General features: G+C 31.4%; 1 protein-coding gene across 1 annotated transcript in view; it reads left to right on the top strand.

Moving 5' to 3' along the window:
• Positions 1-14,758, top strand: part of LOC129803522 (dual specificity protein phosphatase Mpk3) — a 49,817-nt gene extending 35,059 nt beyond the window's left edge. Inside the window, exon 4 of the mRNA XM_055850146.1 lies at positions 6,930-14,758. Within this exon, the coding sequence (XP_055706121.1) occupies positions 6,930-7,490 (561 nt within the window). The 3' untranslated portion in view covers positions 7,491-14,758. The remainder of the gene's footprint in view (positions 1-6,929) is intronic.
• Positions 14,759-17,349: the final 2,591 nt, after the last annotated feature.

The raw sequence follows: 17,349 nt of genomic DNA, 5'->3' as shown, positions 1-17,349 counted from the left end.
ATTATGCTTTTTAGGTGTATTAGGGGTTAAAGTTACCATTTTTCATGTTAATTTTACACTTAAAAAGGTGTAAAATTAACATTAAAATATGTTGATATATTTTTACACCTAAAAAGTGTTAAAATTATGAGGAAAAACAGTTAATCGCATCCCCGTTTTTTTCTCAGTGTATATTGACCATGTAATCATTTTTCAACAAAATAATTTTCTTCTCGTGATTTTAAGCGTTTTGACCGATTGAAAGTTCCCTTGTCTTTTCTTTCTTGTCTTAAGATTTTTTGATTAAGCCTATGATCGCAATGATTGAGCCATCATTAATTTAGAAGTGAATAATATTATGGCACAAACAGAAAAAATATAAACTCGCATTACGAAAAGAAAAACGTACATGTTATTTTTCTTAATTTAGGGAAAGTGAATTCCGTTAAGTTTTTGAAAATATTGTTCAAATTTGAGGAGTGAGAAATGTCATCTATATCCCCCAAATGTTCAAATTTGAGGAACTCTACAGTAGACTCTCTCTCAATTGGGCATTTGGGGCAAAATGTCATCCGGTTTATCGATAGATTTGGGCGTCAAAGCCTATGTAAATTTCACAAAAAGCGCTCAATTATAAAGAAGCGCGATAAAATAGGAAGAACTACAGCGAATTTGAGCGAATTAGCTTCATAATTAAACGTAAAATTGCCAACAAAATTGTTCGCCCGATTGAAAAAGGGCCAATTGAGAGTCTACTGTACTGTATTTATTTTTTCCATTCCGAACTACATTCCCCTACTTTTTGACAGATTAGGACAAGTTCAAACTAAGAGGGTTTTTAAATTTTTGACAAGGCTGGCTGAACTGATATTAATTTTATCCGAAATTAAATTATATTATCTCAGCGTAATTTTATACAAATTTTAGGGGGAATAAGTGGTATGACTTGGTTGAGAATTGGTAAACACAATAAATTGCGAAACGGAAAGATTTCTGCGAAATGTTTAAAATTGATGAGAAATTCCGTCATGAAGATTTCATTTAATTAAAATAAAACTCTAATTGATATAATTTCAATGAAAATCATTTATGTTGAAAAATATTTATTTTTCCAACGTAAATATGAAATAACAATTTAAATTTAAAATGATACGACATAGCGGAAAGGCTCATAATTTTGGACAGTTTCCAAATTTGGACACTTTGAGGGTAAAATTGGACAATAAATTGATTAAAATGATGGATTTTTATTCCAATATTCAATGAATGATGATATCTATCTAAATATTTGTTCTTTTTGGAAGATTTTAACACTAAATACGTTAAATTTTGAATATGATTTGAGTTAAAATTGCTTTGTTGAAAATTCAGTGTGAGCAATTGCTTCCGAGAAATGTGACAGAACTTCGTGTTTACTTCAGTCTTATTTAGCTGTGGTGAAGTACTAACAATGTTTCTTCGCTTTTTTTGAGTGATATTATTGAATATTCATTGAATATTATGTTGATTCACGTTAATGGTGATATGTACATTTGACCTGAAGTGGGATTTGCCTTGTGAATTACATTTTTCGTGTAAAAAATAGGAAGTTTTCTAAGAGATTCATCAGAGAGGTGATAGTTTTTATTTTGAACAGGGGTTTTTTCCTCGAAATTTCGTATAAATTTCGTACAAATGCCTGGAACGAGATGTAATGAGAAAAGCCTTAAAAGGCTCCCGAATTCGCCAGGCAATGCGCGAATCCGTGCGTACTTGGAGTACCGAAGTCAATTCACTTTAATTAATGATATGGAAAGTTACCGGGCTTCTTGTGACGTTCTACGGTTCCCTTACATGAACAGGAAGAGGACTTAGTAAGATTGGTTCTTGAAATGGAGAACAATGGGCATCCAATTGAGGCGAATTAGCTGTCCAAATATACAACCAAATTGTCCAAAATTCGAGTCAAAGTCACCTCTACATATCAATTCATTTTTAAACGTATTAAGACTAATTTTAGTAAGAACAAAGACAATAAACAACTTGCCAGGTTTCTAATCAACCCTTCTGAACAGAGAGTAACAAAAAAATGAGTATTGAAAATATCGCACTTCAAACTTGGAACATCAATGCCTATAAGGAGACTGTCCAAAATTATGAGCCCTTACCCTAATTAAAAATGTATTTAAAATAAACAAATTCAAGCGTATATCAAATCGTTTTAAAATTCCGGGGAAATTTACTGGATTTTTGAAATACTGCTTCCGAGACAGTTTACCCTTAACACAATATAAAGCTTGATTTTTACTTTATGTCCACATAAAAGACTAAAACCTACGCTTTACCAGAGATAGTTTAAAATAAAAGTTTAAATTTTTTTCAGTATTCAAACAAATATTTAAAATCTGCTCAAGGGATTTGTATTGCTGGTAGTTTGTAGAATTATTTAATGTGGCTTTTCCTTTTTTTTGCTCCCTGTGGGCTGGCAAAAAAAAACAACAAAAGAGTGGATGGAAAAGAAACAATGACGTAATGGTGTTTGTTTTTAAAGCCCAGAAAGAGGGGCCCCACAATTATAATTGAAAAAGCTTTATGTTCGCAACAGAATATCTGTGGGGGTTTTTCTAAATATATCCTCGTCAGATGAATGTAATTAATAATTCATATTCGAAAGCTTTTCCATTTATTGAAAAGCTTCTATTTGTGGTTGATGCTCATGCTTGATTGTTTGGAAAGTTGCAAATTCTCAGGAAATTTCACAAATATGATTTTCTCTATCAGTTAATGGTATACACTTATATATCCCATAAATATAATATGATACAATTTATTTAAAATCTACTTTTACAGCCTGATAAATTTCAATTGAATCAATTAAATTATTTTAAAAAGGAAAACGTGCCAATAAACGATAAATTTTTCATATAGTTATTCTCGGCTTTATGACTTTATTGAATTTCAATAACTTTTCACATTTTCTATCAATATCCCCATTGAAAAAAATCTGAAAAAAGGAATGTACATAGTTCAACAAGGAAATTCACATATCAATATAATATCAAATATCTACACACATAATATTTCTCTTGTGAGAAATTTCTTCAATAATGCACTCACAGAGGCATTTGAAAAATTTTAAAATTCTAAGAAATTTCAAATAATGGAGATTCCAGCTTATTCTTCTTTTTATTAAACTTTCTTCTTATGATATTCAATAGCTGAAAAACTAGGACGCAATTTCCTTAGGCGTTTTTCACAGAATAGTTCTTATCTTATTATCTTCTTTCTGGACTTCCCGGAAAGGAAAAGCAATAGAGAAAAATCATCAAGTAAAATCTATTTCTACTATTTTTTAAACTTAAACGATTAAATTAGGGGAGACTGAGGCAAAAAGTCACAAAACGGATATTTATTTTTTTTTGTACAAGCTACCCGAGCGCTTCAGAAATTTCAAATTAGCGCAGTTTTATAGGAAAAATTACCGCTATACAACTCTGTGAAAGTTATTCTTCTCTATTTCGTAAGGAAATGCATTTATTGAGCCTTTTTTAAGGTGATTTTGTTACGATTCTTAAAAATGCTGGGGCAAATAGGAGAGACTGGGGCAAAAGTTGTCAAAACGCATATTTAATTCTTCCACAAGCTCTGAGAAAACTTAAACGTTTTATAATGAGCATATTCTTATAGGAAATTTACTGTTCTGCAACAGTGCAGAAGACTATTATAATAGAATTATAATAGAATTTTATAATAGAATTATAATAGAATTTTATAATAGAATAATGATAGAATTATTATAATAGAATAGAAACTAGAAAGAATATCAATTTTACATGTTTTTGAACGTAAAACTACGATAATGTCAATAAAATATTTTGTAATATTATTAAGCGAGATAATTTTTATGCACATCTTTAAAATTACTGATTCCAGCGATTTTCTGAAGTATTTCAAGAATGCGATTTAGCATATTATCGATTAAATTTTCGACGAACTTATCTTCAGGTTTCTTCCAGGCATCCAAAAATTGCAGATTTTAACTCCAAAACGTAAATGTATTGGCGAATATTGGCGTAAATATGGCAATCAAGAATCCCGCAAATATTTTCAATTGGATTGAAGTCAAGAGTTCAAGAGGTCAGGTGGCCACGCCAAGATTTTAATATTTTGAGCTCGGATCCAATATAAAGAAATTGCTGAAATTTTAGTATGTTCTAGCTGATCTCAAGGCCTTTTTAGAACATATATAAAATCCGACCTAGGTCAAGCGATTGTCTGGATACAGGGGGTGCAAGTTCAAAATTTTGACACTTTCACGAGTACAGAACTACGAGGAGCTTCTATTATCGAAACCATCACAAAAAAAACAGCGCTATTGTTAGGCGATGAGATCTAACAAACAAAAATATTAATATTTTTGTTTATAACAGGATATTATATGAGTATCTGAAAAACTGTTTTTTTTTTCGCAAAGATAAAAAAATAAAAAAAAAATATTTTTCTAATTTTGAAAGACAAAAATAAATATATAAAATAAAAGCCTCAACTATTTTTAATGGCTACTGAGGCATTTCGTATAGGTTTCAAAATTCAGGATTAGAAACTAAAGATCGCCAAAATATGAATATTTTAAAATTTTTAACTTTGAGCCTCTGTATTTAGGTAATTGCTAGACCTAAGTCGTAAAAAAGATACATTTTGAAAAGGTATTTACATGAGCTACAACATACTAAAATTTCAATCTAATAGGACAAGTTTAAAGTTTTGACAGTTATTCAAAATGGCGGACAGAAATGGCAAATCAGGATGAGGACCACGTCATCTTGTAGATCTCGTGCACCTTACCCTTAGATGTAAAGATCTTCATTGTCATTTATTATCAGAAATTGTTGACTTTTTAGTAATTATTAAAAAGTGCAAATTCAAAATCCATTCATTAACAACTGTATAGAAATAATTTTACCCATTCACCCCCCCCCCCCTCCTTTCACTTTAACTAACCACTTTGGGAGCATCTCAACGGGGGGATTTTATTTCGAAACCGCCATTTTGACACAAAAATCCCCCACTGTCCCTCTTCGAAAGCTCAATTTGTTTATGTTCGAATATTTTGACATTTCAAGCGATTTTAAATTTTTTTGTTTTTCCAGAGATGTTTTTCTCGTGAATTATTTTCAAAAAAAAGTCTAAAAGCAGGTGAAATAGGGACACGGTATCGATCACTCTTCTGAATGTATCGTTTAATCTTCTTAATATGGTCGAATTGTTAAATAGACATCCTTAAATAGAAATAAAGAAATAGTCGAAATAGTTAAATAGATTAAAGTTGATTTATATATAGAAAAATAAAAACTTAGCATATTTTCTTTATTTAGCAACAGTATTGGCATAAAATCCTGTGGTAGGACAGTTTTGATATGGAGGATGGGTGCTTCATCTCTTTTTCCTTATGAAGTTTTCGTCACCAGGCATAAATATTAACTTTACCACTCTTTAACAAATTCCTTGATTGTAAAACACTGTGTGATTGACGTTTGAAACGTTTCGAAATAAAATAGAAAGTCTTCCAGACTATCTATTTTAGTTAGAGCACACTTGGAGAATTTATAACAGAGGGTGGAGAAAATTTATCTCAGGAATGAACCACTAGGGGAGATTTCCCGAGACTCATCAGTGCATAGCACAGTGGGGTGCATTTCGAAATCCCCCCGTATAGAGACGCCTAAATGGAAATGACGTATGACAAATTGGGTTTGAATCTTAGGAGAGCTTTTTCGAAAATGCGATTCCGTAGCCATGACATTGCCATTTCAGCTCACGTAGCATTGTCAGAAGTCACATATTTGAGATTTCTGGCAATTCAAATGACAATGAATTGTATTAAACAAATCAACCAACACGTACTGTATTTTCATAAAATCATCAAGTAAAGGGATTTCATTAAAAATTCAATGAATTGTGTTTTCGAACTCATATGATATGACAAAGAAAGCTCGAATGGCATTGTCAGGTTTCGAACTCACGCGTGGCAATGCCACGAAAATTACAGAATTCCCCTACAGGTCCTATCAAAGTACTTTCTCTACCAAGTTTCGATAGCCTGTAGAGGCCATTTATACTGATATCCTTATGTGAACCATTACTATTAATCATATCGGGATATACTTGTTACAATTCAATCGTGTTGTCGTATATCCCGTGTTCAAAGAATTGCTGATAGTAGATCGTAGATCGCCCAGGAGCGCCTTCCCCGTAGTGAATAGTGAATGCTTATTCCGTGCTCTTGATGAAGTTTTTTTTTGGGCAGAAGCGGTGCATTTTATTACGTTTTATCACAGTGAAAATGTATTTTACTAGACACTCAGATCTTCAGTTAAGCCGGGGATATATGGTCTTGCCTATTGCGCCACTGCACAGAAAAAAAATATATTGTAAAAATGTTCGTAAATGTTTGTGAATTCCTATGGGGGAGTTAGGAAATGCTCGTGAATCGTATAACCCACAAACATGTTCGTAAAAGTTTGTACTTTTTTCACAAACATTGTTCGTAACATGATCATTTGACGAACATTTTTTGTACTTTTACAAACATTTGTTCGTAAATGTTCGTAAATTTTTGTCATTTGTTCGTAAATGTTTGTTTTCCTGACGAACATTTTATGAACATTCATGAACAAATGACAAAATTTTACGAACAAATGTTTGTAAAAGTACAAAAAAAGTTCGTCAAGTGGTCATGTTACGAACAATGTTTGTGAAAAAAGTACAAACTTTTACGAACATGTTTGTGGGTTATACGATTCACGAGCATTTTGTAACTCCCCCATGGGAATTCACAAACATTTACAAACATTTTTACAATTTTTTTTTCTGTGTGAGATCCCGCTTATGTGAACTCATCTAATATTATTATAATTTTCTTTAAAAAAATAAAACCTAATAAATTTTCTTATCTAAACGTTCTTTTGCAGTATGTGTTGAATGTGACACCGGATCTGCCAAATGTGTTTGAAGGTTCTGGTGGTATTCAGTACCTTCAGATTCCCATCACTGACCACTGGAGTCAGGATGTAGCCGTGTACTTTCCCACGGCTATTCAGTTCATCGAGGAGGCACGCACGAAGGGAGCTGCTGTACTTGTCCACTGCCTGGCTGGTGTCTCACGCTCCGTTACTGTGACACTGGCATATCTCATGCACGCACGTTCACTCTGCCTCAATGACGCCTTCTCACTGGTGCGATCCCGCAAACCCGACGTCTCACCCAATTTTCACTTTATGGAGCAGCTGCACTCCTTTGAGCGTCAGCTCAAATCAACGCCAACGGGACGTCCGGGAAGTGCTGTGGGCGATGCACCGCAGCAGCCACTTCTGGCCAGGACGACACGTGCCACCAAGTACTCGTGTGCGTGCATTGAGGTGGAGTGCAAGTGCATGCAGACGGATTTTTTAGCCACAACAACTGGAGTGAGTCCAGATTCGGGCATTGAGTTCGATCGCTGGACACCGGGAGACACAGAGACGCCCAAATGAGGCCGGCTCGTGGGGAAGAGTTTCGTGTTGCCCAGTGTTGAGGACACAGATGAGACCAATACCAATGTCTCTGACGATTGAAATCAATGCAAATGACTGTCAATCCGAATAATCTGTGGATTCACCATTCTCCCCAAGTTTTATTTTATTTTATTTTTTTTTATTTTGGGGGAGTCAAGAAAAAAAAGCCAGTATGGGCAAGTGCACGAAATTCTTTGCCTGCGTGAAAATCGTAGTTTGAAAAAAGGGAAAAAAAGAGAAGGAAAGAAAATGAAAAAAGGAAAAAAAACCTACCTACCTTACAATTCTAAAATAAGCAAGAGGGGAATTTTCTCATTCAATACATTTTCTTTTTTTTTTCTTTGGTCGACCGAAGAACTTGTGAGCAATATGCACAAATCCCTCTGATAAATCTGCAATTGGAAAATGAATAAAATTCCCAGTTGAATGGTGAAATGATTGAAGGTCAAAGGGGGGAAAATTGCAGAAATATATAAATTTATTGAGAAAACGTACTAAAAAAAGCAGGTGTTGTGATTCAGTATTGATCTGATAAAAAAAAAACGTGTAGATATGAATTTTGGTTTAGGGGAAAATAATTCAACAGGTTTGCTGGAAGAAATCAGTGCAAGAAAATGAATTGAAGGAATTTATGTTTTTCCTTTTCAGTTTTTAAATTTTTTTATCCAGAAATTAATCCGCAACTGCCATTAGAAATAGAAATTCTGTTCCAGTGATAATTTGTTCATCGATGGACAAAATGAAAGATCTAGTTAATTTCTACATTTTCTTGGAACATCGCTACTAGTTCGCAAAAATCACCGCCAGTCGAAAAACATTCTATTTCTTTGAATTTTTGAGATTTAATATTTCAGAATTTCAATTATAGAATTCGATTGAGTTTCACAAAGTTATAGCTAAACACGGGATACTTCTTTTACAAAGAAATATTAAAAAATTTAATTTAAACAGATCAAACTAATTCCGAGCAATTTCCCAGGAGACACCATCCAAGATACAATTCATTGTAAAGCCAGTGATAAGCCTAGATTAGCTTATAGAGGTGCGATTCCTTCATTGAAAATTTGGATTGTGGCAAACCCGAACGATATTTATACATAAATAATGCAAATTTCGTTTAAATTGTATGTAACTTATTATCGTTATTAATGAGGAAAATTGGATGAGAAATGCATAAAAGTGTCTAAAAATCTTTAAAGTCGATTATCTAGGAAACTATGAGAGAGAGAGGCCTCAAATTTTACGTCCTTTCTTACGCTCCACGAAAATCCGTGAAAAAATTCGCGACCCGCGAAAATCCGTGAAAATAGGGTGAATAATGGAAAGCGAGACACTTAAGAAAAAGTTCAATTTCAAATGCATTTTTAAGCCGAATAAATATATAATTTTTTCATTTTCTTTGCATCATGAGATTGTTTGTGAAATATTCTAACAGAATCTTAACAGTTTGTAATAGATATTTCAACCAATTAATTGGAATATTCTATCAAATTAAAAAACAACACATTTTGAAAAGATGGACAAAATTTTTGGAAAGCTGGACATATTGATATTAATGACAAAATATCATACGAAATATGTAGAAAATAAAATTTTGAGGGTTTTCTGTGTATACTTGCAAATTGGATGGTAATGCTAATTCCTCCTTTATGTCCGGTTAACAGTTCAGGAGCCCTAATTGACAAGAACTTCCTGGACGTCAAACCAAAAAGAGGTTCTGTAAATTTCACAGACGCCTCGCGCTGTCCAGCAGTTACAGCTTTAAAGCAGATGAAACTTTTTAGCAGATTTGGATACTCAATCCACCCAGGTCCTTTACCACTTCCTTTGGGAGTTCTGTAGAGGCTCCTCTTTGTCGTTCTCCAGATGTTTTTTGCGATATTTACTATCCATTCTGTCAGAAAAAGTGGTCTTCGGAATCTGGAAATCTTTGCAGCCTTTCTGCATGAGATTTTCTCCTTATCAGCTACTAACTGCGGTTGCAACTATTTCTCTGGGTACCTAAGGATCTTTGTCGTCTTTGTGAACATGATTTCACTGCACAAAACCACCAAATTCATTCACAAAATCAACGTGTCCAAGATTTCATCAAACTTGTTTTGAATGCTTGAATCTCTTTTTTAACTGTAATATTTCACAAATATTTTTTATTCACCTTTTAAATGGATGTATGTCCTTCGATTTTCACTACGGACTTAACAATATTTCACAAATTATGCTGAAAAATCAAACAAAATACTTTGATATTTTCCTAGCAACTCCGATGAGAAACAGAAAAAATGACAACTACTGTGTCAAGCTAGGTTATGGATATCACGCATGCAATACATTTTTAAAATTCTTCTTGCAAGTCACCCTTTGATTGTTTTATAACGATTTTTGCATTTTTAACTTCTAAAATAATCATAAAATTAAATTTAATAATCTTTTTATCGAAAATTTAAATATTTATATGATTTATTATCAAGTTTTTAAGGAGGTGTCTCACATCCCACACTGCTTTGTCCAACTTTCCAAACTGTCTCGCTTTAGGCAAATGGCCCTATACGCGCCCCGCGAAAATCCGCGAGAAAATACGCGCCCCATGAAAATCCGCGAAGAAATTCGCGTCTCGCGGAGATCCGCGAAAAAACGCGGATCGCGAATGGTATATGTCACATTACAAATCTTCGAATACAGACTCACTATGTAGAGAGAGAAAGAGAGAAAGTCAAATCATTGCTCTATCTGCCGATTTTACTCGTAGGTTTTTTGAATTGTAACGGTATATTCTAGTACATTTAGAGAAATTCTGTAGATTTTCGGCAGAATTTCTACGTAGAAAATCTGTAGATTTTCGGCAGAAATTCTACGGAAAATCTGCATAGTCTCCATTGTCTCAACAAAAATATTGTTGATTTATCAAGACACTGCTGTAGAAGTTACAAAGAAAATGGTATGCTCTGCTTAACAAGTATTACCGATCAAACATTTTAGATAAAAAAGATGCGAGCAAAAATACTAATTTCTTAAAAATCGCCAATCGAATGATACAAAAACACGAAATTTATGTCGACACTGTGTTTAAAGTTTTCACTTCACTATTCTCTACTTATAACACGACGTGGCAGAATTATTTATTTTATATAAACACTGGATATCACCAAGAATCACTCTATTGAATTTTGCAAACTTGAGTGAAAAATATTCCATCTTTTCAGACACAGATGTCTGGAAAGTCGGAAATGTAGAAAAATCTATAGAAATTCGTCAGAGTATGTACCAGGATTCGTCAGAAAATCTGCAAAAATTTCTGACGAATTTTGTCCCAAGCCCAAATAAAATTCGTAGGAATATCTACCGATTTATCGGCAGATTTTTAGCAGAAGTGTAGATATTTTCTGCAGAAATCTTAAAGATATCTGACGAAATTATTTGACGGGGAGAGAGAGTGATATAATATGGAAAAGCTTGTTCGACGCCACTTCTCCCGCTTTTTTCCCGCCTGACGCTATGAGCAAATTTTCTTAAAATTCAAATTTTAAAGTGAAATATCTCGAGAACTGTTCGACGAATGTCTTAATTTTTTTTTAAATTGGTCTAAATTTTCTAGGCTACAATATAAACATAAAATTTTCAAAATCGCATGCTTATATTTCTAGATAAACTACAAAACATGATTTTTAACCGATTTAGAACCGGTTTTCCAAAAAACTAATAACACAGAAATCGTCGTACGCGGGCATATATATTTAAAAAAAAATGAAAATATTTCTTTTCAAACCAGAGATATTGCGTACTACGGACGGCCTGCTGGATCCGAAATTGCCGGCTTATGATTTTCGGCATCAGGGATGTTCAAAACATTTACCCTGTGAATTTTAGCTCGATCGGAGCACTTTGAGAAAATTCGAGGATTACAACAGATGTGATTAGAAGGAATCACACCTAAAAACTTTCTCACGTTGTTCGAACAAAACAATTTATCCCTTTTCTTTTAGTTTGAGCGGTTTGAGCAATCCAACAAATCAATATTTTCACACTTTTTAAATATAGTAGACTCTCACTCAATCGGCTCTTTATCAATCGGGCGACAAATTTTGTTGACAATTTTCACGTTTAATTATAAAACTAATTTGCTCGAATTCGCTGCAGTTCTTCCTATTTTATCGTGATTCTTTATAATTGAGCGTTTTTTGTGGAATTTACAAAGGCTTTGACGCTTAATTCTATCGCTAAACCGGATGACATTTTGCCCCATATTCCCGATTGAGAGAGAGTCTACTGTAGATTTCTTTTTGCAGAACAGAACTAGTGCCTCTATATTTTTAAATGAAGGATACACCTTTTCGGAGTGAATAAGAGTGACAGTTATAAAGACCAACATGAGTTGTGCCCCTGTTTCACAAAAATTGGAGAAATAAATATTTTTTAATATTTAAAAATTAATTAAATTTTCTAAGTAACATCTAGCCCAACAAAAATCTTGTAGTTTTCCTAAGAAAGTCCAGTAATTTGACGAAAGTGTGCTTTGAATTTTCGATCAGAGCCTTTGTGGATTTGCAGACATTAATGTCTTTATTATTATTTCCCAATATTTAAACATAGAATTTATTGCACTGATTTCAACGGCAAATATTTTGCATAGAGCATTGTTCACATGTTAATAAATATTAAACACTATATCAAGTATTTTATTTCAATTGCGTTAATTGATTGGTGGAAGCTTTGAATGCTTTACTGTGTTATCACACTTGCACATTAAAATTTTAATATGATTCACATTAATTGTCGCTGGTGAGAGTCCAAATGTGTAATTTTTGTGTTTGAATCATTTTATATTCAAAATTTGATCTATTTGTTGATAAAAAGGTAGACTTGGCCCGCAAAATTTGATATAAATTGATTTACAGCATTAATGCGAAAAATTAATGCGATTTTCTCTTTAATTTTTTAATGTGAAAAATATTTATGCTTTAGGTAAATTTAAACTTATTTTAGCAGGCCAAGTCCACTTCTTTATCAATAAATAGAAAAACCCCAAATATTAAGTGACTCAAAGACACAAATAACATATTTGGACGCTCACAAACGACAATTAATGTGAATCACATTAAAATTTTAATGTGCAAGTGTGATAACGTCGGACACTCCAGCCAATGAGAGATCACGATCGAACTAAAATATTTTATAGGATTAAATATTTAACTACGTGTGAATGATGTCCAAGACAAAAAAGGTAATTTTGAATTTTGATTCATCCGAGACAATTCCTCCTTGTTGAAAAGATCATTAAGATAAAAAGATGCATTTTTAGAGCATCATGTCTTGAACATATTATTTTTTGGCAGCTTAAGAAAAAACAAGAAAATGTTGTGTAGTAATTTGTTGATTAATCATGTAATCAGAATAAAATCGACACACTAATATTTAAAAAACAAAAAAAAATATTTATGAAATATTTGCTGAACATTTCAGCGGATTTCTTTCTAAACCAGATATAAATATCTATATTGAAATTTTAATTAGAAAGAATAAAAATATTCATGTATAAAAAATTTATTGATATTTGACAAGAGAAAATGATTCTTCATATATTTAGAAAATGTTCTAATTAAAAATTAAAAGTGTAATAATAACAAGGAAGAAAAAAAATTATGCATACAGATGCAATATTTTCTTTTATATTTTCTTTTCAGTAATTATTTGTCGTCTGAAGAAATGTTTATTTGTTCAAATGAATGTGCAAGAAAATAGAATAAAATATTAGGTAAAAAAAATTACAATTTGTCACTTTGTTATATGTAATTATTGAAGAGAAAATAAACGTGAGACACGTTGCAGATTCTAAAAACAAACAGTAATAATTGTTATTTAATAATAAAACTCTGAATTAGATTTCTTCCTTTAAAAAGAAAAAAACTTAAAAAGCAAAGCTTAGAGAAGCTTTAATGACACAAAACAAAATATATTACTATATTTAATTTAGAGTCCAAAGAATGTTCTCACTAAAATATTTTTGCTATTTGCAGAAATAACTTGAAATTAAAAAAAATATATAAGAGATTGCATTGAAAATGCAGAAAATGTGCATTTTTTTTTTAAATAATAAGTAATGACAGTAAAAATACGAGAAACTTTTTATAGTTCAAGAAAATAGCCAAAGTTATTTACTCTCTACTTTTAATTTTACATTTTGATTAATAAAAGATTAAGAGAGTAAAAAACCTCTATAAATATTTTTTTTTATTTTCAAAATATATTCAACAAATTTTTCATTCCAATAAATATAAATAGAAAACTGAATATTTTTACATAAATTGTTTTTTTTTTTGCCCACAGAATGAAAACATATTTGTCAAAAAAAAAGTATTTTTAAAATAAAAGAAAATGGCCAATAAAATAAAATGTAAGCATTTCTAACAAAATTAAAAAAATTAAAGAAAAATAAAACCCTAATAAAAAAAAAGTAATTTGCCTCTGAAACACATTCCTCAAAACACGTAAGATTATTAAAAAGAAAATAAATAAACAAATAAGAGAATTTTCGCATAACATAGTATTTTTAATGAATAAAAGGTTTCCACTTCCATACAACCTAATCATAATTACAATACCGGTGAATTTAGAAGAGATAACTCTTAAGATCAATACTAAAGAAAAAAAATAACGTAGGATCATAGGTAATTAAAAAAAAAAGAAGGATTTAATGAAAGAAAAAGAAAAATACATATATTTTTCGATAAACACTATGAAAAGTCTTCTAGAATTTGCAAAAAAAAGAAATAGAAAGAATTCATATATTTTTTCATGAATGAAGAAAAAAATTAGATTTTTCAGAGAGAAAAACATGAATAAAATATAGCCAAAAAATTTTTCATCACAAATAAATTGTGAATTTAACAAAATAGAGCACTGGCAAATTTACCTCAGCTTGAAAGAAAAAAAAATAATAACCAAGATACTTATATTCTAATGAAAGCATTTCCAAGAGTTTCTATTCTAATAAAAAAAAAAAACAAAGAAAAAAATGTCGCAGAATAAATTCCATTTGTAAGGAATTTGGCCAAATTATTTGAACCTTCAAAGGGACAAAAGAAAATTGAATAAACTCCGTAGAATTAAAAAAAAAGAAATCCCAGAAATATTTTCTAAAGAAAAAAAGTTATACATGTAAAACATCAACGGAAGCTAAATGTGAAAAAATATACAGAAAAAAAAACATTAATCAATTGTAAATTTACAATATTTTACTTACAGTTATATTGTATTCCAACTGCACATAAGAAAACAACAACAAAAAATATTCAGAAAAAGAAAATCCCTATTGATTCAAGGAATATGAAAAAAAAAGATTTATTATTGTAAAAACTGACAAAGTGAAAAAAATAAACACAAAGTATTTATTAATGGACAAAAAATATGTAAAAAATTTGAGATTTGCCATTAAAAAAGAAGTGAAAAAGAAAATGTAAGAACATAAAGAATAAAAAAAGTGCAAATTGATTTTTCTATTGTTTTATTATGTTTTTTTGTCATCGTGGATCAAGGGGTTATTCATAATCAAAGGAACAGATAATCCTAACCGGCTTATTGTAGGTGAGATTCTTAATGTGAGCTAACTCGGAATGCATGCAAATTAGATTTAGAACTGAAGTTGCTGGATGCCATTCAGCAAGGACGTAGCCAGGATTTGATGAAGTGGTTTCAGTATTCGGTATTTAACCCTTTAACACTTGGAAGGACCCTAGTGGCAGCCGCTGCCAATTTAGTTTTCAATTTTATTTTTATAGTGAAGAATATATCATTACGCCTGGAGGCCTGATTGAATGCGTGCAAAATTTATCTAGCCATTTTTTCGTTATAACATTTTTAATAAAAATTAAATATTAATGTACATATATTGCAAAAACAAAAACTGCACTCGGAAGGACCAAGTGGCAGTTGCTGCCATATGCATTTTATATGGGAGTTTGACGTTCTGCAGATGTAATTTTCTTGATTGTTAGTGTATAAAAGCCTTAAAAGAACAAATTGAAAGTGTTTTTGCAAATTATTGAGAAGAATTTTTGGAAATATTGAATTGGGAAATATGAATAATTTTGGGAATTATTCAATTTTTCTCTTACTTCCCAAAGCTAAAAGTCCATTTTGTTAAGCGAAGTTAATAGAAAATAGTTAATAGGATTAACTATTGTTCATAAAGTAGAATTTTTGCTTTGAAAAATAAGAGAAAAATTAAAACATTCAAAGGCTGCCGCATTTAAAGGCAGACTACTTTCCCTTACTCCATGTTTCTGATAACGATGAAAACATCGAATGGTTAAAATCTTTAGATACAGTACCCAAGGAGATGAAATTTTTGATTCAGACACCAGAAAAGAACTGACTAAAGCTCCGAATGTTTAAATATAAGTAAAAATATCAAAATATTATGTAAAATTCGATAAATGGCAGCGGCTGCCACTTGGTCCTTCCGTGACACTTTTAGTTAGGGTTCTACGAAGTGTTAAGGACGATTGGAACACCGGTGTCCCATAAAGAAAATAATTTTCCCTGACTACCTAAAGTTATTTTTTTTCTTATGTTTGTACTTAATTGTAAAAAAGAATGTTGAAGGAATCTGAGATATTTTTTGCAAATCTCCAGCTATTTGCTATATATTAAATGAGTTCATATATTCTGTCAGTAGAAGAGGTCTAAAGTTTGGAGTGGTATATCTCAGCTCCTGGTGAAAAAAAATTGGATGAGTGAACTATTGTTGGAAAGCTTGGTTCATTAGCTTTTAGAATCTGGTATACTTAATCTGCTATGGATAAACCATAATCATCCACAACCATTTATGTCGAAGAAAACACATTTTGCAACGTCTTTTTTGGCCATCTACTGCTGGGACCAGGAGTAACCCACAATTCTCGCAAAAGGACTATTTGTTAGAGGAACTCAAAGGGTATAATTTGTGGAAGAAACTTTTTTTTTGGACATCTTACTTTTTTTTATTCATCGACTTTTGCAAGAATTTTGAAGTGTTAAACGCAAGGAAAAAATTACAGTATGAGTATGACTTTAGCAAAAGTGAAAAATGTTTTTAAAGGTTTACATAAAAACTCAATATTTTCCAAAATAGTTAAAAGAAAGAGACTGGAGGCTTCAATTTTTTTCTAACGTTCATGGACCTTCTCAACTCTTTCGCCTTCTTTGGCATTTTGCGTACGCATGGAAAAACATTTTTTTGGCAATTTTGAATCGATAAAATTCGAATTTTATAGGTGAGTACATACTATGAGGAAGGACATAAAAATCTAGGATATCTTTTGTAGGAACATAATTAATTCCTGAGCTAAGATATTTTAAGGCAAAAATAGTGAATTTTAGAAATTTTGCTTCCTTGCAGGGCTTGCAGGTATTGTGTTTTTTTCATATTTCTAGAGCAGAATAAGGTAAAACCACTCGGAACCAATAAATATGATCACCGACAATTACAAATTGTATGAATTTAAAAAAACAATTTTTTGTTATATTCAAAAAAAAAACTGTTCAATTTTTGGGCAGGCTCATCCCCAAAATTTTAAACGTCAAATACGTCCGTGCAAATTTGCCAATTTAAAAAAAAATATTTTTAACATCTTTTAATAATAATAATAATATTCTTGCATACCGTGGTATCACACTAGGATTTTTTCAAATTGTAAATTGAATTTAATTTTCAGATAAATTGTTTCTATACGTTATTTTCCATTAAAAATCATTTGAATTGATAGGTTTTCGCCCATTTATTGATATAAACCAATACTTGGCCCACCAAAATATGATTAAACATGGTAAAAGCTAGTGATGAGCCTAGATCTGCTTATTGTAG

The sequence above is a fragment of the Phlebotomus papatasi genome, chromosome 2 (assembly GCF_024763615.1).
Source record: "Phlebotomus papatasi isolate M1 chromosome 2, Ppap_2.1, whole genome shotgun sequence".
In the NCBI taxonomy this organism is placed as follows: domain Eukaryota; kingdom Metazoa; phylum Arthropoda; class Insecta; order Diptera; family Psychodidae; genus Phlebotomus; species Phlebotomus papatasi.
This window is presented reverse-complemented; position numbering and strand designations above follow the sequence as displayed.